We start from the raw sequence: 26,567 nt of genomic DNA, 5'->3' as shown, positions 1-26,567 counted from the left end.
GTCAAACCCCCATATCCAAACTCTAAGTTTGGTGTTGGGAGGTCTCAACAAAGCTCTGCACATCTGTGAGGCTCCATGAGAGCCCACTGTCAAGCTATTGACATTAAAGAAGCGCTTGTTGGGAGGCAACCCAATGTTTATTTATCTAATTTTATTTTTGTTTTTCATGTTTTCTTAGGTTCATGATCATGTGGAGTCACAAAATAAACGAAAAATTTATAAATAGAATCAAAAACAGCGGAAGAAAAATCACACCCTGGAGGAAGCACCTGTCTGGTGTTCAACGCCAGAACAGAGCATGGTTCTGGCGCTGAACGCCCAAAATGGGCAGTATTTGGGCGCTGAACGCCCAAAATGGGCAGCATCTGGGTGCTGAACGCCAGAATTGCACCTTGGAGAAGAGCTGGCGCTGAACGCCCAGAACAAGCATGGTTCTGGCGTTCAACGCCAGAAATGGGCAACAAATGGGCGTTGAACGCCCAAAATGGGCACCAACCTGGTGCTGAACACCTAGAGTTGTGTGCAAGGGCATTTTACATGCCTAATTTGGTGCAAGGTTGTAATTTCTTGAACACCTCAGGATCTGTGGACCCTACAGGATCATCTCAGGATCTGTGGACCCCACAGGATCATCTCAGGATCTGTGAATCTCACAGGATCCCCACCCACCTCACCCTCTCTCTCTCCATTCATGGTCATCCCTTCTGTTTTCCATTCACCACACACATCCCTCTATCTCCTCCATATCTTCTTCTTCTTCATCTATTCTTTCTTCTCTTACTCGAGGGCGAGCAATATTCTAAGTTTGGTGTGGTAAAAGCATAAGCTTTTTGTTTTTCCATTACCATTAATGGCACCTAAGGCCAGAGAAACCTCAAGAAAGAGGAAAGGGAAGACAAATGCTTCCACCTCTGAGCCATGGAAGATGGAAAGATTCATCTCACAAGCCCATCACTAAGAAAAGGATGGAGCAAACAAGAGAGCACATTCATGAATCTCAACAGGCACATGAAGAAGCTCATCATCAAGAAATCCCTGAGATACATCAAGGGATGCACTTGCCTCCACAGAATTTTTGGGAGCAAATCAACACCTCCCTAGGAGAATTAAGTTCCAACAAGGGACAATTAAGGGTGGAACATCAAGAACACTCCATCATCCTTCATGAAATTAGAGAAGATCAAAAAGCAATGAGGGAGGAGCAACAAAGACAAGGAAGAGACATAGAAGAGTTCAAGGACATCATTGGTTCCTCAAGAAAGAAACGCACCCATCACTAAGGTGGACTCATTCCTTGTTCTTACTTTCTCTGTTTTTCGTTTTCTATGTTAAGTGCTTATCCATGTTTGTGTCTTCATTACATGATCATTAGTAGTTAGTAACTATGTCTTAAAGTTATGAATGTCCTATGAATCCATCACCTCTCTTAAATGAAAAATGTTTTAATTCAAAAGAACAAGAATTACATGAGTTTCGAATTTATCCTTGAACTTAGTTTAATTATATTGATGTGGTGACAATGCTTCTTTTTTTCTGAATGAATGCTTGAACAGTGCATATGTCTTTTGAAGTTGTTGTTTAAGAATGTTAAATATGTTGGCTCTTGAAAGAATGATGACAAGGAGACATGTTATTTGATAATCTGAAAAATCATAAAAATGATTCTTGAAGCAAGAAAAAGCAGCAAAGAACAAAGCTTGCAAAAAAAAAAATAGGCGAAAAAAAATAGAAAGAAAAAGAAAAAGCAAGCAGAAAAAGCCAAAAGCTCTTAAAACCAAGAGGCAAGAGCAAAAAGCCAATAACCCTTAAAACCAAAAGGCAAGGGTAAATAAAAAGGATCCCAAGGCTTTGAGCATCAGTGGATAGGAAGGCCTAAAGGAATAAAATCCTGGCCTAAGCGGCTAAACCAAGTTGTCCCTAACCATGTGCTTGTGGCGTGAAGGTGTCAAGTGAAAACTTGAGACTGAGCGGTTAAAGTCAAGGTCCAAAGCAAAAAAAAGAGTGTGCTTAAGAACCCTGGACACCTCTAATTGGGGACTTTAGCAAAGTTAAGTCACAATCTGAAAAGGTTCACCCAATTATGTGTCTGTGGCATTTATGTATCCGGTGGTAATACTGGAAAACAAAGTGCTTAGGGCCACGGCCAAGACTCATAAAATAGCTGTGTTCAAGAATCATCACACTGAACTAGGAGAATCAATAACACTATCTGAACTCTGAGTTCCTATAGATGCCAATCATTCTGAACCTCAATGGATAAAGTGAGATGCCAGAACTATTCAAGAGGCAAAAAGCTATAAGTCCCACTCATTTGATTGGAGCTATGTTTCATTGATAGTTTGGAATTTATAGTATATTCTCTTCTTTTTATCCTATTTGATTTTCAGTTGCTTGGGGACAAGCAACAATTTAAGTTTGGTGTTGTGATGAGCGGATAATTTATACGCTTTTTGGCATTGTTTTTAGTATGTTTTTAGTAGAATTTAGTTACTTTTAGGGATGTTTTCATTAGTTTTTATGTTAAATTCACATTTCTGGACTTTACTATGAGTTTGTGTGTTTTTCTGTGATTTCAGGTATTTTCTGGCTGAAATTGAGGGACTTGAGCAAAAATCAGATTCAGAGGTTGAAGAAGGACTGCTGATGCTGTTGGATTCTGACCTCCCTGCACTCAAAATGAATTTTCTGGAGCTACAAAACTCAAAATGGTGCGCTTCCAATTGCATTGGAAAGTAGACATCCAAGAATTTCCAGAAATATATAATAGTCCATACTTTTCCCAAGTTTAGACGACGCAAACTGGCGTTCAACGCCAGCTCTCTGCCCAATTCTGGCATCCAGTGCCAGAAACAAGTTGCAAAGTGGAGTTCAACGCCCAAAATGGCACAAAAGCTGGTGTTCAACTCCAAGAATGACCTCTCCACGTGTAGACTTCAAGCTCAGCCCAAGCACACACCAAGTGGACCCCGGAAGTGGATTTATGCATCAATTACTTACTTCTGTAAACACTAGTGACTAGTTTATTATAAATAGAACTTTTTATCATTGTATTCGTAGTCTTGGTTACTCCGGTTCCCCTCTGGGGCCGAGACCAATGAACTCCATTATCACTTATGTATTTTCAACGGTAGAGTTTCTACACTCCATAGATTAAGGTGTGGAGCTCTGCTGTTCCTCAAAGATTAATGCAAAGTACTACTGTTTTTCTATTCAATTCAACTTGTTCCGCTTCTAAGATATTCATTCGCACTTCAACCTGAATGTGATGAACGTGACAATCATCATCATTCCTTATGAACGCGTGCCTGACAACCACTTCCGTTCTACCTTAGATTGAATGAGTATCTCTTAGATCTCTTAATCAGAATCTTCGTGGTGTAAGCTAGATTGATGGCGGCATTCATGAGAGTTCGGAAAGTCTAAACCTTGTCTGTGGTATTCCGAGTAGGACTCTGGGATTGAATGACTGTGACGAGCTTCAAACTCGCGAGTGCTGGGCGTAGTGACAGACGCAAAAGGATAGTAAATCCTATTCCAGTATGATCGAGAACCTCCAAGATGATTAGCCATGCAGTGACAACGCATCGGACCATTTTCACAGAGAGGAATAGGATGCAACCATCGACAAGGGTGATGCCTCCAGACGATTAGCCGTGCTGTGACAGAGCATTTGGACCATTTTCCCGAGAGTATTGAAAGTAGCCATTGGCACCGGTGACATCCTTACAAAAAGCCAGCCATAGAAAGGAGTAAGACTGATTGGATGAAGACAGCGGGAAAGCAGAGATTCAGAGGAACAAAAGCATCTCTACACGCTTATCTGAAATTCTCACCAATGAATTACATAATTATTTCTATCCTTCTTTTATTATTTAATTTCGAAAACTCCACAACTATTTTATATCTGCCTGACTGAGATTTACAAGGTGACCATAGCTTGCTTCATACCAACAATCTCCGTGGGATCGACCCTTACTCACGTAAGGTTTATTACTTGGATGACCCAGTGCACTTGATGGTTAGTTATGTGAAGTTGTGAAGATATGTTTAGACCATGGTTTTGTGCATCCGTTTTTGGTGCCATTGCCAGGGAATCAATTTCGAACAATAATTCACAACCTGAGTAACAATTTCGCATACCAGAGGCATAAGGTTTATACTTGATCCCAGGTCACACAGAGCCTTCTCAAAGGTCATGGTGCCTATGGTACAAGGTATTGAGAACTTTCCAGGATCTTGTCTCTTCAGAGGTAATTTCTGCCTAGTCAAGTCATCCAGTTCTTTGATGAGCAATGGAGGTTTATCCTCTCAAGTCTCATTACCAAACAACCTGGCATTTAGCTTCATGATTGCTCCAAGGTACTTAGCACCTTGCTCTTCAGTAACATCTTCATCCTCTTCAGAGGAGGAATATTCATCAGAGCTCATGAATGGCAGAAGTAAATTTAATGGAATCTCTATGGTCTCAGTCTGAGCCTCAGATTCCCATGGTTCCTCATTAGGGAACTCCATGGAGGTTAGTGGACGTCCATTGAGGTCTTCCTCAGTGAAGATCACTGCCTCTTCCTCCTCTCCAGGTTTGGCCATGGGAGACGTGTTTATGGCATTGCACTCTCTCTTTGGATTCTCTTCTATATTGCTTGGGAGAGTACTAGGAGGGAGTTCAGTAATTTTCTTACTCAGCTGTCCCACTTGTGCCTCCAAATTTCTAATGGAGGACCTTGTTTCAGTCATAAAACTTTGAGTGGTTTTGATTAGATCAGAGACAATTGTTGCTAAGTCAGAGTGGCTCTGCTTAGAATTCTCTGTTTGTTGCTGAAAAGATGATGGAAAAGGCTTGCTATTGCTAAACCTGTTTCTTTCACCATTATTGTTGTTGAAACCTTGTTGAGGTCTCTGTTGATTCTTCCATGAGAGATTTGGATGATTTCTCCATGAAGGATTATAGGTGTTTCTATAAGGTTCTCCCATGTAATTCACCTCTTCCATTGCTGGGTTCTCAGGATCATAAGCTTCTTCTTCAGAGGAAGCTTCCTTAGTACTGCCTGGTGCAGCTTGCATTCTAGACAGACTCTGAAAAATCATATTGACTTGCTGAGTCAATATTTTATTCTGAGCCAATATGGCATTCAGAGTATCAATCTCAAGGACTCCTTTCTTCTGATTTGTCCCATTATTCACAGGATTCCTTTCAGAAGTGTACATGAATTGGTTATTTGCAACCATTTCAATGAGTTCCTAAGCTTCTGCAGGCGTCTTCTTCAGATGAAGAGATCCTCCAGCAGAACTATCCAATGACATCTTGGATAGTTCAGACAGACCATCATAGAAAAGACCTATAATGCTCCATTCTGAAAGCATGTCAGAAGGGCACCTTCTGATCAATTGCTTGTATCTTTCCCAAGCTTCATAGAGGGATTCACCTTCCTTCTGTCTGAAGGTTTGGACTTCCACTCTAAGTTTGCTCAATTTTTGAGGTGGAAAGAACTTTGCCAAGAAGGCATTGACTAGCTTTTCCCAAGAGTTCAGGCTTTCTTTAGGTTGTGAATCCAACCATGTCCTAGCTCTGTCTCTTACAGCAAAAGGAAAAAGCATAAGTCTGTAGACTTCAGGGTCAACCCCATTGGTCTTGATAGTGTCACAGATTTGCAAGAATTTAGCTAAGAACTGATGAGGATCTTCCAATGGAAGTCCATGAAACTTGCAATTCTGTTGCTTTAGAGAAACTAATTGAGGCTTAAGCTCAAACTAATTTGCAATCCTTGCATTGTTGGCATTATTGTTTTCGGCTGCCATGGTTTTTTCTTCTTTGAAAAGCTTTGTTAGGCCCTCTAGAGAGAATTGTGCTTTAGCTTCTCTTAGTTTTCTCTTCAAGGTCCTTTCAGGTTCAGGATCAGCTTGAACAAATATGCCTTTATCTTTGTTCCTACTCATATGAAAGAGAAGAGAACAAGAAAGTAGGGAATCATCTATGTCACAGTACAGAGATTCCTTGAGGTGTCAGAGGAACAGAAGAATAGAAGGAGGGGGTAGATAGAAGAGAATTCGAACATATAAAGAAGGATAGAGTTCGAATTGCACCTTGAGGAGGAGTGTTAGTCCCTTAAATAGAAGGATGTGAGAAGAGGGGAAGAATTATCGAAAATAAGTTAAAAAGATTTTGAAATAATAAAAAGAAATTTGAAAATTTGATTGAGATTTTCGAAAATTAAGATTAGGAAAGAAATTAAGTGATTTTTGAAAAAGATTTTGAAATTAAAAAGAGTAAAAAGATATGATTGAGAGTAAATTTTGAAAAAGATGTGATTGAAAAGATATGATTGAGAAGATATGATTGAAAATCAAATTAAAAAGAGAAAGTTTTAAAAATTAAAGTTGATTACTTGACTAACAAGAAATTAAAAGATATGATTCTTAAAATTTAAAATTTAATCCTTTCTTAATAGGCAAGTAACAACTTGAAAATTTTGAAGTAAATCATTAATTATAGCAAGGATTTTCAAAAATAAAAAAATGGAAAGAAATTGATTTTGAAGAGATATGATTGAAAAGATATGATTTGAAAAAGATTTGATTTTGAAAAATTATGAAAATTTGAAAAAAAATTTGAATTAAAAACAAAATCTTCCCTCTAGTGTCCTCCTGGCGTTAAACGCCCAGAATGGCATCCATTCTGGCGTTTAACGCCCAAAATCCTACCTTTTTGGGCGTTAAACGCCCAGCCAGGTACCCTGGCTAGTGTTTAAACACCAGTTTTCCTTCTTCATTGGGCGTTTTGAACGCCCAGCTTTTTCTGTTTGATTCCTCTGCTGAATGTTCTAAATCTTCAATTCTCTGTATTATTGACATGAAAAGACATAGTTTTGAGAATTTTTTTGAATTTTTCAATGATGAGAAACAATCAAAATACAACTAATCTTAGGAAACTCAAATCAAACAAACAATGCATGCAGGACACCAAACTTAAAAATTTTCATATAAGAGACACTAACAAATTGAGAATGCATATAAGAAACAACAAAACACACAAAACAAGAGAATTTAAAGATTAGAGCAATGAAATCATCAAGAACAACTTGAAGATTAATGAAGAACATAATGCATGTAATTTTCGAAAATTATAGGTATGCAATTGACACCAAACTTAAAATTAGATATTAGACTCAAACAAGAAACATAAAATATTTTTTATTTTTATGATTTTATAAATTTTTTTGTGATTTTTTCGAAAATTGAGTGGAAAAGAAAATAAAAGGGTTCAAAAATTTTTAATAAGAGTTCCAGGAATCATTGCAATGCTAATCTAAGACTCCGGTCCAAGAATTAGACATGGCTTACTAGCCAGCCAAGCTTTCAATGAAAGCTCCGGTCCAAAACACTACACATGGCCAATGACCAGCCAAGCTTTAGCAGATCATTGCTAACAACATCAAAATTGATAGAAATCAACAAGCTCTTGCGATGATAAGTTGAAACCTCGGTCCAATAAGATTAGACATGGCTTCACATTCAGCCAAACTTCAACAAATCATCTTGAAACTCTAGAATTCATTCTTAAAAACTCTGAAGAACAAAATAGAAAAAAATATTTTTTTTCTTGAATTTTTCGAAAATAAAAATAAAATAAAATTACCTAATCTAAGCAACAAGATGAACCGTTAGTTTTTCAAACTCGAACAATCCCCGGCAACGGTGCCAAAAACTTGGTGCACGAAATTGTGATCATCAACAATGGCGCCAAAGGACTTGGAGCTCTTAAACGTGAATCACACTTTGTCACAATTCTGCACAACTAACCAGCAAGTGCACTGGGTCGTCCAAGTAATACCTTACGTGAGTAAGGGTCGATCCCACGGAGACTGTCGGCTGGAAGCAAGCTATGGTCACCTTGTAAATCTCAGTCAGGCTAATTCAGATGGTGATGGAGAATTGATAATTAAAAGATAAATAAAACATAAAATAAAGATAGAGATACTTATGTAATTCATTGGTGAGAATTTCAGATAACCGTATGAAGATGCTTTGTTCCCCCTGAACCTCTGCTTTCCTATTGCCTTCTTCCAACCATTCATACTCCTTTCCATGGCAAGCTTTATGTTGGGCATCACCGTTGTCAATGGCTACTTCCCGTCCTCTCAGTGAAAACGTTCCAAATGCGCTGTCACCGAACGGCTAATCATCTGTCGATTCTCGATCTTGTTGGAATAGGATCCATTGATCCTTTTGCGTCTGTCACACGCCCAACAATCGCAAGTTTGAAGCTCGTCACAGTCATCCCTTCCCAGATCGTACTCAGAATACCACAGACAAGGTTTAGACGTTCCGGATCTCAGGAATGGCCGCCAATAATTCTAGCCTATACCACGAAGGTTCCAATCTTAGATCAGAAACCCAAGAGATACACATTCAAGCTTGTTTGCATGTAGAACGGAAGTGGTTGTCAGTCACGCGTTCATAGGTGAGAATGGTAATGAGTGTCACATAATCATCACATTCATCATGTTCTTGGGTGCGAATGAATATCTTGGAGAAGTAATATAGTTGAATTGAATAGAAAAACAGTAGTACTTTGCATTAATTCATGAAGAACAGCAGAGCTCCACACCTTAATCTATGGTGTGTAGAAACTCCACCGTTGAAAATACATAAGAACAAGGTCTAGGCATGGCCATGAGGCCAGCCTCCCAAAAGCGTGAAAAGGTCTATCCAAGTATAAGACTTCTCAACGATGAAAATACAATAGCAAAAGGTCCTATTTATAGAGAACTAGTAGCCTAGGGTTTACAGAAATAAGTAATTAATGCAGAAATCTTCTTCCGGACCCACTTGGTGTGTGCTTGGGCTGAGCATTGAAGCTTCCATGTGTAGAGACTTTTCTTGGAGTTAAACGCCAACTTTTGTGCCAGTTTGGGCGTTTAACTCCAGCTTTTGTGCCAGTTCTGGCGTTAAACGCCAGAATTCTTGAGCTGACTTGGAACGCCGGTTTGGGCCATCAAATCTTGGGCAAAGTATAGACTATTATATATTTCTGGAAAGCCCAGGATGTCTATTTTCCAACACAATTGAGAGCGTGCCAATTGGGCTTCTGTAGCTCATAGTGAAGTCCAGAAGAGTGATTTTTATTTAAAAACTAATAAAAATATAATAAAAACTAACTAAAATATACTAAAAACATACCAAAAACAATGCCAAAAAGTGTATAAATTATCCGCTCATCACCTTTCCAGTCAGAGCAAACCAAACGAACAGCTCAATTCTTGGTGGAACTAGGCCTTTCCAAACTGTCCTTGTAAAGCTGTAACTCGCTGTGTCCTCCGAAATTATTTCTGCCTGCAGCACCTGCACAAAGGAGTTAGTAGAAAATAAGCCTTTTTTATCAAATTTTCATACAACTCTATCCTCTCTGTCATAAGCAAGATTTATCACTCTCAAAGTATCATGCATCTGGTTCACTAGATCCAACTCCCATTGGAATAGCTCTCGCCTCCATTGGAAGTTCCATCTCCACTCTAGCCCATCCCAAAACCCACAATCCCCTATCACGGATCCTGTTTGGGTTGAAACCGAGAAGAGCCTAGGATATTGATCTTTCAGAGAGCCGCCACGCAGCCATACATCCTCCCAAAACCGTGTTCTTCTACCATCACCGATATCCATAGACAACCCAGTAATCATTTTTTGTTTAACTTGTTGATCCTTAAACTGTAAATGGCAGATATCCTTCCACGGCCCCCCTCGGGAAGGTAATGCCTGGGATGATAGCATCACATTTGGGTTTAGGTTATTACAAGAGCAAACCACCTTCTTCCATAAGGGGCAATCCTCCTTTGAAAAATGCCACCACCACTTAAATAGGAGGGCTATGTTTCGCACCATGGCATCCCCGACGCCTAACCCGCCAAACTTTTTGGGAGCCTGCACCACCTCCCACCTGACCATGGCTATACCATTCCTTCCATCCTCCTTGCTCCAGAGAAACCTTCTCTGTAAGGAAATCAACTTCTCTGCAACTGCCTTTGGCATTTTATATAAACTCAAGAAATAGACAGGAAGGCTGTTCAATACAGATTTAATCAGCACCAGCTTACCGGCTTTATTGAGAACCTTGGCTTTCCACATGCCTAGTTTCTCCTCCACTTTATCTATGATGGGCTTCCAAGTCTTTACCAACCTCGGATTAGCTCCTAGCGGAATTCCCAAGTACTTCACTGGAAGAGATGCTACCTTACAGCCCAGTACGTTACACATTCGTTGCACCTATTGATCCTCGCAGTTGATTGGAATCAAACTAGATTTATCAAAGTTGATGCTTAATCCCGACATCACTTCAAAGCATCGAAGAAGCATTCTATAATTCCTGATGGTCTCTTCCTCTGGGGGGCAAAATAGAACGGTATCATCCGCAAATTGAAGATGCGACAGCTCAATATGGTCTCTACCAACCAGTAGCGGTGATATACGCCTATTTCTTACTGCCTCACTGAACATCCTATGTAGAACATCAGCAACAAGTACAAACAGAAATGGAGACAGTGGATCGCCTTGTCTCAGGCTCCTTTCCATCTTAAACGGCTTAGAAGGCGACCCGTTCATCAGTACTGACATAGAACATGTGCTTACGCACTCCATAACCCAACTCCTCCATCTCCGTCCAAAGCCCATTTTTTGCAACACCAGGTCTACAAAGCTCCAGTTGACTCTATCATATGCTTTTTGGAAGTCTAGCTTTATTATAACCGCTTCCTTCTTCCTCAACTTAATCCATTGAACCGTTTCGCATGCAATAAGAGCCCCGTCATGAATCTTCTGCCCCTTAACAAAAGCACTCTGAGTCTCCCCTACTAGCCGTGGCATTATTGCTCGCATCCTCCTAACCAGAATTTTCGATATGACTTTATACACACAGCCTACCATACTAATCGGCCTCAGGTCTTTGATTTCCTTAGCCTCAGTAAACTTAGGAACCAGCGCCACCCAGGTAAGATTAGCATCTGCCGGTAACTTGGACGTTATGAAAAATTCCAACACCACTGTCGTAAAATCAGAGCCAATTTCGTTCCAGCACTTCTTTATGAAGTTCATGTTGTACCCATCACTTCCTGGTGCCTTAGAAGATTCACAGTCCCATACTGCTTCTCTAACCTCCTCAGGAGTCGGTTGTACCTCCAAAGCCAAAGCATCCTCTTCACCAATCATTTCCACTAGACCATCCCTGAACCCCACCAAAGGATACTCTTCCTGATGATATAATTTCTTATAAAAGTCCCTAATCTCAATCTTAATTCTAGGTTGATTCCTTATTAATCCTCCATTAACAAGTAACGCATCAATCCTATTGTTCCTCCTCCTCGCAGAAGCTAAGCTGTGGAAGTACCTCGTGTTCTTATCAATGTCCCTCGCATGTCTAGAGCGAGACATTTGCTTCCAATGTAGTTCTTTCCTTACATACCATTTCTCACAGCAAACCACAAGCGCCCTTCTTCTAGCCTCCATTGTTCCATCATAGACCCCATCATCCACCATATCATCAATCTTCTTAATCTCTTCTTCAAACTTCATGATTTTCTTGTCCATGTCACCAAAATTGGCTTTGTGCCACCTTCCCAGAGGAGCTGTCAAGGCCTTCAATTTATCTGTGAATTGCGCCTCTCCTAGTCCTCTCCATTCCTCCTTGACCATTCTCAGGAACCCTTCGTGTGTAAACCACGAATCAAGACTACGAAACGGCCTCGGTCCATCCCTTTGCTTGTTATCTTCCACTATGATCGGACAGTGATCAGACAAGCCTCTTGGACCCCCTCGTAACCTAGTCTCTGGAAACCTCTCAAGCCACTCCAGGTTAACCAGAACTCTATCAATTCGACTGCAGGAACGACCTCTGAACGAAATAAACTTGCGGTCAGTAATAGGCAAGTCCACTACACCCATGTCATGTATCCAATTCCTGAAGTCTTCCACTGCTAAGGATAAACTATCAGTACCTCGTCTTTCTTCCACATGTAGAATCTCATTAAAATCTCCCATGAAACAACAGGGAACCTGGCATAACCCAGCTATGTAGCTCAGCTCCTCCCATACCACAAGCTTCTCGTCTCTAATATGAGCACCATATACCAAGATAAAGGCACAATTAAAGTTATTCTTCAATAACTCCCCTTCAACACATAACCATCTCTCCCTTTTATAATTGAAACTCATCATCCCATATTAACAACAACCCACCAGATGCACCATCAGATTCAACATAGTCCCACCCTGCACAACTATTTTCCCAAATATTTGGTATATCAAATTTAGTTATTACCTGTCTTTTAGTCTCCACCAAACCTAACATATTTAATCTATACTTCCGTTTCAGTTCCTTAACCATCCTCAACTTTTCGTCACCCCTCAACCCCTAACATTTCAAGAACTAAAAATCATTTCAATAAAATATTGCACACCTTTTTATGAGTTTTTGGTCTACTCCGTCTTGCTTTTGCCTTCTGTTTTTCTATCCTTTTTTTCTGGGCAGCTTCTTCATTCAATTGTTGGAGAATCGCCATGATGTCGTCTTCTTCGTTATATAGTTCTGCTCCTGACTCCCTTGCTAGCTCCCAGGTTCTTTTATTTTCTAAATGCTGCTCCTCCAAAGTTAAGCCCCCATTATCACTGGTGTCATCCCCGTTGGTATGTGCTGCGTCCCCCACATTTTCCTTATCGTTGTAACCATTTTCGGCATTGACCACTGGTATAATTCTGTCACCATCGGCTATCAATCCCATCCCAAAGTTACCACAAACTTGATTACCTTGAGTATCTCTGCAGCTCTGTGCTGGATTAGCATAATCACTGAGCCCGTTTTCTAATCCTTCTTCTGTGCCATCAGCCCCTTGTAACACATCAGCTCCTACCTCATGAATTGAAGATCTGCACCCTCCCGCCTCCACGCCGTGTCTTCTTCTTTGAGTCATCATCAGTCCGCCGTCAAGCACCATAAGTACTGCACCATTACAGGGCTGAGGATCGTCTTCTACTTGGAGATCCCGCGACATCATCGTGCTTGCAACACCCGGTTCGAGTCGTCCTCCTCCTCTCCACGTTGCTGCTTCACCGTTCAGCCAGCCCTCACTCCCGCTCTCTTGCCCGGACCGACGCGCTTCCTCTACAGCCGCCTTAAGTGGATCTTCTCCTTGTGAGGTAGCCGTGAGATGACCCCCGTCGGATCTAGGCCGTGAGTCAGCCCCCAGTGCCTAAGATTCACCTTGCGCGGAGTCTTCCATGAGCTGTGAGGCGCACCCCTGCTGGTTCTTCCTTACCCGAACCGTTTTCCTCCGACCCAGCATGGTACCGACCCGTTCCGTGCGAATCAAGTCCTGCCCCTGATGCGGTCCCGTTCTTCCAAGCTGTTGTGTTGCTTTGGTCGGTTTTTTTTTTTAATATATATAGTAAAAATTAATTATATTAGATATATATCAAAATCAATGAGTAATAATAAAAATGAGTTAAATACATATAGCTATACATAAATATATAATAGTTAATTTTAATTTATAAATAATATTTTAATTAAAAAAATATTTACGAAAATGCGTAAGGCTCAATTTACCTACACGAAACAGGTTTTCAGGCCAATCCACACAAGGCGCACGCGAAATGCCAAGCAAGGCCATGCGAAATGGGCATTTCAGCCATGAGAATAACACACTACTAGTAGAGAAGGATAGAGAGACCTTACTTACCAAAATGAATTGAAGCTTTAAATGTATTCAAATTTAACGGTATTTCAATATCCCCTTGATAGGAACAAAAAAATAACTGCTGTCAGATTTTAAGGCTGCGATTGTTTTTAAGAATAGGACAGGATAAGACACTGAGAATAGGATAGGATAAGACACTGATTGACAGAAACATAAAATTTTGTGTTCTTGTATTTTGTTTGGTGATAAACTAAAACAAATTATGAAAATTTAATTTATTCTCATTTTTTTTCATTTAAAAAATTTGAGATGAAAAATATAACAATAAAAAATATAATTATAAAAAATTAACAAGAATAATGAAAGAAAAAATAAAAAATAAGTTATGTCTCTTTTTAGTGTCTTTGTGTCATTCCTATTAGGATGGACACAAAATACACTAATTCAGTGTCTCTGGACAAATTGTCTCTATCCATGTCTCCTCTGTCTCAGTGTCCCTGTTTCAGTATCTGTCTTTATAAACAAACGTAACCTAAATGTATTCAAATATAAATTATATCTAAGGAAGTTCTCATCTTGTTTAAGTATTTAATTAAATCGATATCTCAAGAAAATTGTATGAATATTAGTTTATGAGAAAATATAAGTAACTTATATTTTGTTTAATATTGTAGAATATATATGAAACACGATGACCAACTTGGTTGACATGAATTGAACACCGTTCCATCAGATAATCCTTCCTAAAAGTAAAAGATTAAAAATGAAGAAATGATAAAGTTAATAAAGAAAGCTAATGATTTATTTACTGCTTACAATAATGACTAATGACATCAGAGGGGCCGAATATGTATATCATTATTAAACGCATCATCAGTGGGTGACATTTGATTTGAGTCCTCATCTCGCGTCGCATTATGAATCCTGCATTGAGAAAGTTTAATTAGCTTTCTATAATTGATTTCCATTTAGTTGAAGTTAGAAAGAGTTCTATATTGTGACTAAATCATATGACATTTTATATAAGAAATAGACTTTAGAATACATCATTATATGAGTTAAAGAAACTCTTAATTATTACTACAATGATATAATGCCATTTCTAATTAAACTTTGCTAAATTACATATTCAGTTCTAGGTGAAAGTGTTTATACTAATAGTTTTGAATTATAGTGTTATTTATCTAAATGGCAGTACATATTTAAAGAGGGAAAGAAAAAAAAAATGAAAACTGTTGTGAGATTTAGATGGATAGATAGAAATAGAACTAGAAAATTATAAGAGAAAGTAAGAGATCCGTAAGAACCTGATTTTTCGTAAATAAATTTTTTTAGTTATTTTAAAATTTATTTTGCAAAATTTCGAATCACGGCTCAATAAGAAATAGTGAGGCTAGTCCAATGGTAAAAAAAAAAACAAAAATTAAAAAAAAGAAAAAAATTAAATAGAAAAAGACCATCAATAAGGTTAAAATTGGTTTTATGAGGGTAATTAATTCCTCTAAGTCATGTTTAACTAGTAAATAATAAATATTAGCTTACTATTAATTTATTTTTTTTACTAGAGACTTTTTGAGCTAGAAATTCACTTTTAGTGACAGTTTTGCGTGCGCCGATAAAAATTCTTGTAATCGAAAACTTCGAAACTAGTGGTAAAAATAATTTCTACCTTGGTAATTGTGTCCGAAGATTAATATTAGCTATCCATTCATGATTTATTTCCTTAAGAATAAATCTTAGCCATTAATTATTTCACCACACGGTAAAATTTACTCCCAACCGAATTTTTGACTAGTATTCCACAAACGACTCCTAGAGGCCCCAAATCTTCTTACTTGCCACCCAAGTAACTTGTCTCTCCTTCTCAGCCTCTAGGCCGAGACTATTTCAGCCTTTCATCCCTCTCTGCTGTGCTTTTAACCTCGAATAACTAACTGCGATTAATTGCAGATAAGCTCAATATGCAAGCGCTGATCAAACTTCCTCGTTTTCACGCTCCTTATTCATTAAAGCCCAGCTCTTAACTATGAAAACTTTAGACTCTTTTACCATTATAAATTCAGCAAGACTTTGATTTTTTATTTAAGGAAGCATTGGCCACAAAATTCACAAAACACTTTACACATTTTTACACTCTTTTAACCGAATTCTTGAGAGAGAAAGAGAGAAAATTCTTGCACTTTTTCTCTGACCCCCAGCCCCTATTTCAACTCTTCTTCTATTGTTTTTCATGTGTTCTTCAAGTACTCAATCCATACAAATACAAACTCTTGTCTGTTTTCGCTAATTCTTGTGTTTATACCGAAATTTCGGCTAGGTAAACTCTTGATTCTTTCTCGTTTCTTTTTTAAAAAAAAATAGTAGCCATGGTGAATTCTTACTCTCCTCCATGTATAGATAACTCCTCTTGAAGCACCCATAGAGCACGCCTAAGGAGTTAGAGAGATTCGATCTCAAAGTGGTTGAATTTTGACGTTTTTGCGTACTTTCGGCCAAAAAGAAAACTACACCATCACCAGCTGTGTTCCTTCCCTTGTGTGCACGTTTTATAGTGTATGAAAGGTTTAATAACTGAATGACATAAGAGGTAAGAGTTAAGATTATTTAGAGTATGTTTATGCTTGTTTTTTGGTATTCATATGAGCCACTTTGTGGTGATCTTGTACTTGATTCTTAATTTTAAAATTCAGTGATGTTTCTCTATTTTAGGACTATTATTTGAGTAATACATGAAGCTTATTTACCTCTGGAAATTGTGTAAAATCACCGAAATTATTTGGAACACTTGGGGTTTAAGTTTCAAGTCTTAAAAGTCACTAAAAGTGCATAAAAATGAAAAACTGGACCCCTGAAAATTTAGTCACTAAATGATCATGAAAGTCACGTGTATAAGAGTTAATAAGAGGTTATAAAACTGATTTTAATCCTATGAAACAAAGGTGTAAAAGTAAAAAGGGTGTTATGGTCATTTTTGGATAAAAAGAGGGTTAAAAATATAATTTAATTGAAAGATAAGTACAATTATGAGCTTAGTATCATTAAGAATAAATTAGTAATTATATAAATTAATTGAGTCAAAATTATAATTACAATAAAGTTTTGGGCCTAAATAAAAGCTTTAGTAAAAATTAGAAGTAAAACGGTAAAAAGTGGTAACTAGAATAAGTAAACAAATTATTAAAGGATCAAATGATCTTTTAGGTCCCTAAGAATAGAATTGGTATTAACTAAAAGTATTATAGATAATTTGGTAATAGAAAAATATTAAGATTAACACGGTAACATTTTGATAGTAAATCAGGTTAAACGGTAAAACTAGAGTACTTAGGGGCATATTAATAATTTTAGGCATAAAGTCAAAATTAAAAATTATTAACTAACTTAATGAAGGGTAAGAAGGTCTTTTAGGAAAAAAATATATGAGGGTAAAATATATGAGAGCGCGCCATTTGGACTTCTGTACCTCCAGAAAAGCTCTTTCAAGTGCACGAAGGTCAGATCTTAACAGCATCTGCAGTGCTTTCTCTGTCTCTGAATCAGACTTTTGCTCAAACTCCTTAATTTCAGTCAGAAAATACCTGAAATTACATGAAAAAACACAAACTCATAGTAGAATCCAAAAATGTGAATTTTGCACGAAAACCTATAAAAAACATAATAAAACTTAATGAAAACTATATGAAAATGATGCCAAAAAGCGTATAAAATATCCACTCATCAGAACACCAAACTTAAACTGTTGCTTGTTCCCAAGCAACCAAAAACTCAGTAGGATAAAAAGAAATAGAAGGATGCAATAAATTTCGGAGTTCTCAATGAAGTTCAGTTTCAATTAAATGAGCGGGACTAGTAACTTTTTGCTTCTGAATAGTTTTGGCACCTCACTTTCAATTGAAGCTCAGAATAGTTGGCATCTCTAGGAACTTAGAATCTAGATGATATTATTGATTCTCCTAGTTAAGTTCTTTTTTATTCTTGAACACAGCTTCTTTAGAGTCTTGGTCGTGACCCTAAGTACTTTGTTTTCTAATATTACCACCAGATACATAAATGCCACGACACTTTAACTGGGTGAACCCCTTAGGATTGTGACTTAGTTTTACTAGAGTCCCCAGCCAGTGGTGTCCAGAGTTCTTAAGCGTTGCTTTGGACCACGACTTTAACTGTTCAGTCTCAAGTTTTTCACTTGACACCTTCACACCACAAGCATATAGTTAGGGAAGCAGTTCATTTGAACTGCCTAGGCTAAGATGTTTCTATTAGGCCCTCCTGACCATTGATGCTCAAAGCCTTGGATCCTTGCTCTTGCCTTTTGGTTTAAAGAGCTATTGTCTTTTTTTACTTTTTTTTTTTTCTTTTTCTGCTTGCTATATATATTTTTTTTCACATTTTTTTTCGCATGCTGATTTTTCTTGCTTCAAGAATCAATTTTAGGATTTTTCAGATCACCAATAATATTTCACTTTTATCCTCATTCTTTCAAGAGCCAACATCTTAACTCCAACATCAAATATGCACTGTTTATTCATACATTCAGAAAACAAAAGCAATGCCACAACATCAAATAATTGAACTATTCTTAATATATAACTCGAAATTCATGCATCTTACTTTTCTTTTTCAAATAAAATTTTTTCTTTTAAGCAAGGTGAGAGATGCATGGAATAATTCATAGCTTTAAGACATAAAGATAGATGATCATGCACTAGAAACAGACAGTAAAACAAAATACATGAAAAACAGAAAAATAACATAAGCAAACAGGAGATAAAAGGAACGGATCCACGTTAGTAACGGCGACTATTGCTCCCTCTAGAGAAGCCAATGGACCGCTTGATCTCTTCTATGTTACGCCCCTGTCTCTGTTGTTCTTCTCTCATGGCTCTTTGATCTTCTCTTATGTCATGGAGGATTGTGGAGTGCTCTTGATGTCCCATCCTTAGTTGATCCATGCTAGAGCTCAATTCTCCTAGAGAAGTGTGCAATTGGTCCCAAAAAATTTTTTGAGGAGGAAAATACATCCTTGAGGCTTCTCAAGGATTTCTTGTTGAGGCGGCTCCACATGCTCTTGCGGTGGTCTATGTGCCGGTTCTCTAACATGCTCTATCCTTCTTTTAGTGATGGGCTTGTCCTTCTCAATGGAGATGTCTCCTTTTATTACAATTCCAGCTGAATTGCATAGGTGACATATAAGGTGGGGAAAAGTGGAGGCAAGTGCCTTTCCCTTCCTCTTCCTTGAGGTTTCACCAGTCTTTGGTGCTATACTTAGGAGTGGTAGAAGTCAAAAAGCAAAGGTTTTGCAACACCAAACTTAAGAGTTTTGTTTGTCCTCGAGCAAATATGAACAATTGGGAATGAGAGAGTAGAAGGAGAAGAAGAAAGAGGGAGAGATAAGAGGGTGAGGTAGGTGGGGTAGGTGGAGTTTCTGTGGGACCCACTGGTCTTGGGAGGCTAGGAAATTTGAATTCCCTGCCCCTTGTGGAATTTGAACGCCTAGCTCTTGCTCCTGGTTGGCATTCAACGCTAGCTTGATGCTCCTTATAAGACGTTGAACCCCCATTGGGGTGCTCCTTCCTGGCGTTTAATGCTAGGTCTGTGCCTCTGCTTGGGTGTTGAACGCCCAGGGTCTGCCCCTGATTGGCGTTCAACACCAGGTTTTTGGCCCATCACTGGCGTTCAACGCCAGCAGGGTCTCTACTCCAGGGTGTTCTATTTCCAACTCTAACTGTCTCTATTTCTGTTCTAACTACGACACATGATCACAAACATTAAAAAGCAAGGAAAAACTTTAAAAATAAACTAAAATAAACTCAAATGAAAATAAACAAAAGAAATAAGAACAGAAATACTTTACTCATTGTTGGGTTGCCTCCCAACAAGCGCTTCTTTAATGTCATTAGCTTGATGGACAGCTCCTTTCAAGGAGGAAGGTAGTCATAGAGGATTAAACTCTTAATCCTTACTGAGAGCGTCCTTTCGGTGCTCTCATGGATTAGCTCAATACGCTCAAGAGACAGGCTTTGGTTCACTGCATGAGGCAGGGTTGGGTTTGCAGCAATATGTTGGTGTCCCTTAGTGCCATTTTCCTCTTCCATGGTGAATACTATGATGAGATAAGTGAATATTACCGTCTTCCATGGTGAAAAGCCTTCAGTAGGGATATTTCTGTTTTTCCAACCCCTAGGCATCTTCCTTTTGGGGCCTTCCTCCTTGGTGGATAGTGTACATCCAATACCAAACTTACATTTAGTCTTAGGAGGGATTGAATTGGTTTCAATCGAGAGGGGAGGCTTGAATGCTAAATCCTTTATGCAAGTGCCTCTCTTGTCCGGGGGTAATGGAGGGTGAACAACCTCGAACACCATCCAGTCCTCATGCAAGGTAATCCTTGTTTCTTGTGCCTCTTAGATTCCCAGCTTCTTCATCACAGATGAATGTATCAGATATAGACTCAAGCTAAGATCATACAGGACCTTGTTAAAAGTGATCTTTCTAATAGGACATAGGAGCTAAAATCTCCCTATGTCTAGCATCTTCCTTGGTAGTTCATTCTGGACTAAAGCACTACACTCTTTAGTCAGTACCACAGTCTCATCTTCTGGTTCTGTTTGCATGCCTAGGAAAGGTAGCATTTGAGGCTCTTTTACCTCTGCAAGGGCGAGCTCTGTGGTAATCACAAGCTCCTCTTGCATGCCCAGAGAAGAATCAACTTGAGGTTCCTTCTCTTCTATAGGGGCGTGCTCAATGGTATTCTCAGGATCCTCCTGGCCCTTGATTGCCTTCAGTCCCTCAGTAGCAAGCTCCTGAGGTTCGGCCTCCTTGGTGAAGACTACTGTTCCACTTTCTTTTAAGGTCTCCTTCCCAGAGAGCATCAAGCTTTTTGTGAAGGCCTTATAGGGATGCACCTCCTCAAACAACTCAGTAAGAGGAATATTACCCTGCTCAGGTGTCCACTGGTCGTGGGTGTTAATGTCTCATTGAGGGTAGTTACCACTCATATCACTAGGAGCATTATAAATCTCTGCAGGGGGTGCGGCTACAGTCTCCATGTCTAGAACTTCTGTCCTAACTGGGGTCTCCTCACAGGAGTATAAGTATTGGTTGTTGGCAGCTATCTCAATGAGCTCATCTGCCTCTTCGTGTGTCTCTATAAAATACAGAGAACCACCTGCAAAGTGATCTACTGTCTTCCTGGCTATCTCAGAGATGGCTTCATAGAAGATGATTGTCTTGCCCCATCCTGAGAACATATGGGGAGGGCAATTCCTAAACATCAACTTGTACCTCTTCCAAGCATCATGGAGAGACTCGTTCTCCTTCTGCCTGAAGGTCTGAACATCTGTCACCAGCTTAGTTAATCTCTGTGAGGGAGAGAACTTGTTCAGAAATTTGTTAACAACCTTATCCTAGGTTTTCACACTTCATCTGAGTTCTATATGCCACCATTCATTTGCTTGAGCACTCAGAGCAAATGAAAAGAGTTTTAGTATGGGGACTTCAGGATCGACTCTATTGGCCTCTACAGTGTCACAGAACTGCAGGAAGTCGAAGACGAACTTACTGGGGGTCTTCCTGTGGGTATCCATGAAACTGACACTTTTGCTGTAATAGCAAGATCTGGTCTAGGTTAACCTTAAAGGCATCTGAGTCAATAGGAAAGTCAAATGTATAGGAACCCAGAGGTCTCCCAATTCGTGTATTTCCCTTTTGATCCATAGTGATTTCGGTGTTTCTGCATACATAAATAAGAGACAAAGAAAAATGAGAGTCTCCATGTCACAGTGTAGGGAGCTTCCAGTGAGATATCCAAAAAGAAATAGAAGAGAATAAAGAGGGAGATTTTGAAAATTAAAGAGGGAAAGGGAATTTAAAAATTAACTTTTTTTAATTCAAAAATAATAATAAAAAAAGAATGGAAAATAAACAAAAAATTCAAAAATAAAATAAAAAATTAAAAAGAAAAGGATTTAAAAATTTTTGAAATAAAAAAAAAGACAAACAATTAACTAACAAGATTTAAAAAGAAAGATACAGATTTAATTTTGAAAATTTTAAAATTCAAAAAGAGAAAGTCAAACAAAAAGATTTGAAATTTGAATTTGAAAAAAAGAAAAGATTTGAAATTTAAAATTTAAAAGAAAGAGTCAAACTAAATAAGATTTAAAAATTTAAAATTCAAATTTAAAATTTTAAAGATTAAGAATCTAGAAAGATAAGATTTGAAAGGATTTGAAAAGATTTGATTTTGAAGATAAATAGAAAAACAAAAGCTAATAAATAAGATGTTGGATAATAGATTATGAGATGATCTCTGTGAACCATCATTCACTTATTTATATCCTAAATCCTATCTTAAAATTCAAATTCAAAAACTAAATCTAATCTTATCTTTGGAAGGATAAGATAACTAAAACAATAATTTAAATATAAACTAAAATTGAATCTTATCTTTCTTGAAGAAATTAATGATAACTAATCATTCAAATCTTGAATCTTTTGAGCTGAATTAGAGCTTCTTGAGAGAGGATCATGGGCCTAGCACTGGACTTGGAACATTAGCACCTAACTTGGATGCATTTTGGACCCCTGGACGTGAAAATTTACTTTGAAGTTGGTGCTGGGCGCCCATGAAATAAATTTCACTAGCACTGGCGCCAAAATTTACTTTGAAGTTGGTGCTGGGCGCCCATGAAATAAATTTCACTAGCACTGGGCGCCAGCAGGATACCCTTACTTGCTTGCTTGTTGAAGGCGTTGGGGTTTGGATTCCTTAGATTTGGGCACCCATTTGGGCGCTGGACTTGGTGAGTTCGGCGTTGGGTGCCCATTTGGTAATTTTTGGGTGTCCAGTGCTTGTTTTTTTGGGAGTTCAATCCAGTGTTATCAAAACCGGACCGAATCGGTCGGTTCAATCAAAAAACCGGTGAATCAAACCTTCAACCGGTCCGGTCCGATGTTTGGACCGAATAAGGTATCAACCCGCTGCGAACCGGTTAAACCCGGTGCTTGTTTTTTTGGGAGTTCAATCCAGTGTTATCAAAACCGGACCGAATCGGTCGGTTCAATCAAAAAACCGGTGAATCAAACCTTCAACCGGTCCGGTCCGATGTTTGGACCGAATAAGGTATCAACCCGCTGCGAACCGGTTAAACCCGGTGCGAACCCGGTAAAGTTCGGTCCAACCGAACCGGTTAGAAACTAAATTTTAACAAAATGTTACATATGGGGTTCGAACCCCTCCCCTCTTGAGAAAAGAGGCTATGCATGGCCACCAGGCTGTGGTGATTTTCATTAAAATTTATACAAATTATAATATATATATATAATAATTTACTTTTATATAATTTATTTTAAATTTAGTTATAAATTTACTCATTATTAAATTAATTATATTTTTATTTAACAATAATTATAAATTTATTTATTTTTTTCATAATTATATAACATCTATTAGTATTATTTTTTAATAAATATTTGTAGTATATAATAATATAATAGATATAAACTAATTAATAAATTATTAAAATTTAAAATAATAGTTATTTTAATATAAAAAAAATAAAAATATTTATGATAGAATAAAAATAACAAAATACTTATTATTTTTGGTCCATATTATTTTAAAGTAGTTTGATATTCTTAAAATATTAGTAAAAATATCTATTTTAAATTATAATTTTAAATTTTTGACTATTTTATTTTTTATTTACATAGTACCGAGTCAACCGGTTCAACCAGTGACCCACCGGTTGAACCAATAACCCAGTGACTCAGTAACCTGATCGGTTTGATCACCGATTCGGTTCTGATAACTATGGTTCAATCTTGTGCCTTTCTTATTTGTTCATCTTCTTTTTTTATTACTTTAAAAACTAATCCTAGATGCACAATAATTTTAAAACAACTCTAGATACATGATTAGCTATGAAAACTTCATAAAAAATATAAGAACTTTAAATTAAACCTAAGAATACTACTAAAAAAATATGAAAAATTCACTAAAGACGTCAAAGCATCATGCACATACAAAAATTGTATTGTACAATCTTAATTTAGATTGATGAAACAGATATTTTGGATTATGCTTACAATTATTTTATGGTGAATTCTACCATACTCTCTCTAAAAGAAAGGATAAATTATCATTTGTGATATATACAGTGATTATTGATAATTATCTTTCTACCAGAGTTTCAAGATTCACGTTATCTTATCATTTTCATCATTCCCACCAAATACACTTCTTCTTCTCCAATTTTAAAATTCTAATTCTTTTCAAATCGAATCACCATTTCCAATCAATTAAGTTAGGATTTTGAACTTGTTCTTACGTTTTTAATATCCAATTTCAACGAGTACAACTATCAATTTTTCAGCTCTCTTCTTTCTAAGATTTTTTTTCGTATTAGAAGATATTACGTTCGGAGAAAAGCAAGAGTGTATGGGTTTGTATGACAGATATAAATTTACACCATAAATAAAATTCTTGTAGGTAATTAATGGCATGAATAATAAAATAATTAATTAATATTTGAGGCAAATGTAAATATTAAAATACTTATTCTATTTTATCTTATTGTTATTCGAATAATAATTTAATATTTTTTGTGACAATATAATAATTTAATATGCTCCCACCAATGCATTCTTTTTTTTTTTTTAAATTAGGGAAGATGTGTATTTGGTGGAGATGATGAAAATGACACTGTTATTAAATTTTAAGAAAAATATAAAAAAAAGAGAAGATAATGTGAATCTTGAAGTTTTGATGAAAAGATAATTTATTAATAATTATTGTATATATCACAGAAATAATTTACCCTTTATTTTAGAGAGAATATGATAGAGTTCATCTTATTTTATTACCATGTTATCATACATTTATTCATCATAAGATGTGCTTACACATTTGTAGTATAGTCTAATTTTCTTCAACGCATTATGAATCTAAAGTAAGGAGACAACAAATTTATTAGCATGAAATATATTCTTATATAAATTCAGTTACATCTCAAAAGCATTAAACTGTAATATAATTACCATAACGTACCCAAGATAATCTTGCATAATTTATTTAAGACATCTCCTAAAGACTAATGTAATTAGGATACTAATCACACCTAAACTTATAACTCTAAAATATTTGTTATTATATATATCACCTTGGATTTAATATCATTCTCAATTTTTATATTCAATTCCATATCTAATTCTTTCACTGTATGCTTTAACTCATTCGATCTCTTTTCTATTAAAATAGTATTTTTACAATAATATTTTTATCAGTATTTTTTTCAATTAATACATCTAACAACTTAAAATACCTACCATGTGAAATTATTGTCTGAAAATTAAAAAACTCAATTATAAAAATACACAAATTATACAAATTTCTCAGGATTAGAAATATGCAAAAAAATATCAACTTCATGCAAAAGTTATGAATAATTACTTACATTACAATTAGGACATCCAAGAAAAAACTATTTGGATTAAGTTTTGTGCAAAATTGAAAGAGAATCGTATTGCTATTTGCTACTAAAGCGACATCTGAGAGAGATAAATTTTTTCTTCTTTGACTGCCTAACAGAAAAAGTGCATCTCCTACTGCCTCCGCCAAGACTATAATCATACAGAGTGCAATTCTTATTTTTTGAAAAATGATCCCCATAACTTATAGTGGTAGAAACAATCACATAACTGTTACATGGAGAAAGTGGCAGTTAGGTTCAATAATGGGGCTGCTCATGTTAGAGGGAATTTGTTTTTCAAAAAATTAGCAAAGTTGAGTGAGCCATTAATATACTAATCTAAGCTGGCACTTAATAGTCAAATAAGCAATTTAACATGACACGTAGTCAGGTTTCGTTAACCCTAGAGAGAAATCATTGATAGAAGGGTTAATCAGTCTCACAAAAAAAATTTTTTTTTGGATCTCGAGGTCCTTCAAAATAATTGTCAAGAGCAGGATGGATAATAATAATAATCATTAGTGCTTGATTCATTGCTCGACAAGAGTCCAGCCTATCTATTCGACAAGGAATTAGGCCCGGTTTGGATAAACAGCTTAATTAAGCTCCTTTTAAAAAAATAGCTTAAACAATAAATACTTATATTAAAAATAACTTATAAATAAGTTATTTTGTATTTAGTTTTTTAGTTTAAAACTGCTTATTTTAAGAGAAGAGTGATAAAAAGCTTTTTATTATGAGAGAAGTCACTTTTTTAACTTCTCTGTACACACTAAAATAATTTTTTAGAAAGCTGCAATTTGATTTTAAAAATTGTACTAGACATTAATACTATACCTTTTTTTGAAACAAGACATTAATACTAGGTGATTTCTTCGATACCCAATTATTTTGAGGGTATTATATACCCTTCTTACATGTTCCAATTAATTGGTGACAAGTGTATTCATTAATTCCAATCAGCAAATGAATTTTTAATTTTTAAAAATAAAAAATAATAAATTTAATACATGTATTAAATACTTTATATATATATATATACTGTACATACATTTAACTCTGGTTAAATCAAACCACCATATGTGGTAAACCTTAACTAAATTATTTAAAAGAAAAAAAAAAGAATTAGAATTGGGCCGTTGTATATGCTGCTGGAGAAAAAGGGAAGAACATAGAACCCTAATCATTTTCATCTAATTTCGTCTTCTTCTCTTTTCTATATTTACAGAAAAAATTCGTTTTGGTCTTCTTCTCTCTCCTTCACTCTCAGGATATACCTTCCTTTTCCTCCTTCTAATCTTCGAAAGTCATCGATCTTGTTGCTATAAACCAGAACAATCCATCTTTCTTTTTACTGTTCTTCAATTCAAAGTCACCGATTTTGTTGCTGGAATCCAGAACAATCGATCGTTCTTTT

The 26,567-nt window shown here is 36.8% G+C and overlaps 1 protein-coding gene and 1 non-coding gene across 2 annotated transcripts; one reads left to right on the top strand and one right to left on the bottom strand.

Annotated features, from left to right (window-relative positions):
- Positions 1-5,355: 5,355 nt before the first annotated feature.
- On the top strand, positions 5,356-5,463 carry LOC112739043 (small nucleolar RNA R71). The gene has a single exon (XR_003169984.1). It is a non-coding gene; the product is annotated as a small nucleolar RNA R71 (small nucleolar RNA).
- Positions 5,464-8,546: 3,083 nt separating this feature from the next.
- On the bottom strand, positions 8,547-13,459 carry LOC140178150 (uncharacterized). Its single transcript, XM_072213395.1, has 2 exons — positions 12,444-13,459; positions 8,547-9,339 (listed from the first exon to the last, which is right to left on the bottom strand). The coding sequence occupies exons 1-2, from the start codon at positions 13,035-13,037 to the stop codon at positions 9,205-9,207; spliced, it is 729 nt and encodes a 242-aa protein (XP_072069496.1). The 5' UTR covers positions 13,038-13,459; the 3' UTR covers positions 8,547-9,204.
- Positions 13,460-26,567: the final 13,108 nt, after the last annotated feature.

This window comes from Arachis hypogaea, chromosome 13, assembly GCF_003086295.3.
Source record: "Arachis hypogaea cultivar Tifrunner chromosome 13, arahy.Tifrunner.gnm2.J5K5, whole genome shotgun sequence".
Taxonomy (NCBI): domain Eukaryota; kingdom Viridiplantae; phylum Streptophyta; class Magnoliopsida; order Fabales; family Fabaceae; genus Arachis; species Arachis hypogaea.
Note: the sequence above shows the minus strand (reverse complement) of the source record. Positions and strands in the feature narration are given on the sequence as shown.

Excerpts from the sequence above, each read along its gene's own strand:
- LOC140178150 (XM_072213395.1), bottom strand. The coding sequence starts at position 13,037 with ATGATGTCGCGGGATCTCCAAGTAGAAGACGATCCTCAGCCCTGTAAT. Across the intron at positions 9,340-12,443 it reads GACCAAAAACTCATAAAAAG|GTGCTGCAGGCAGAAATAAT; the intron begins GTGTGCAATATT and ends TCCTTTGTGCAG.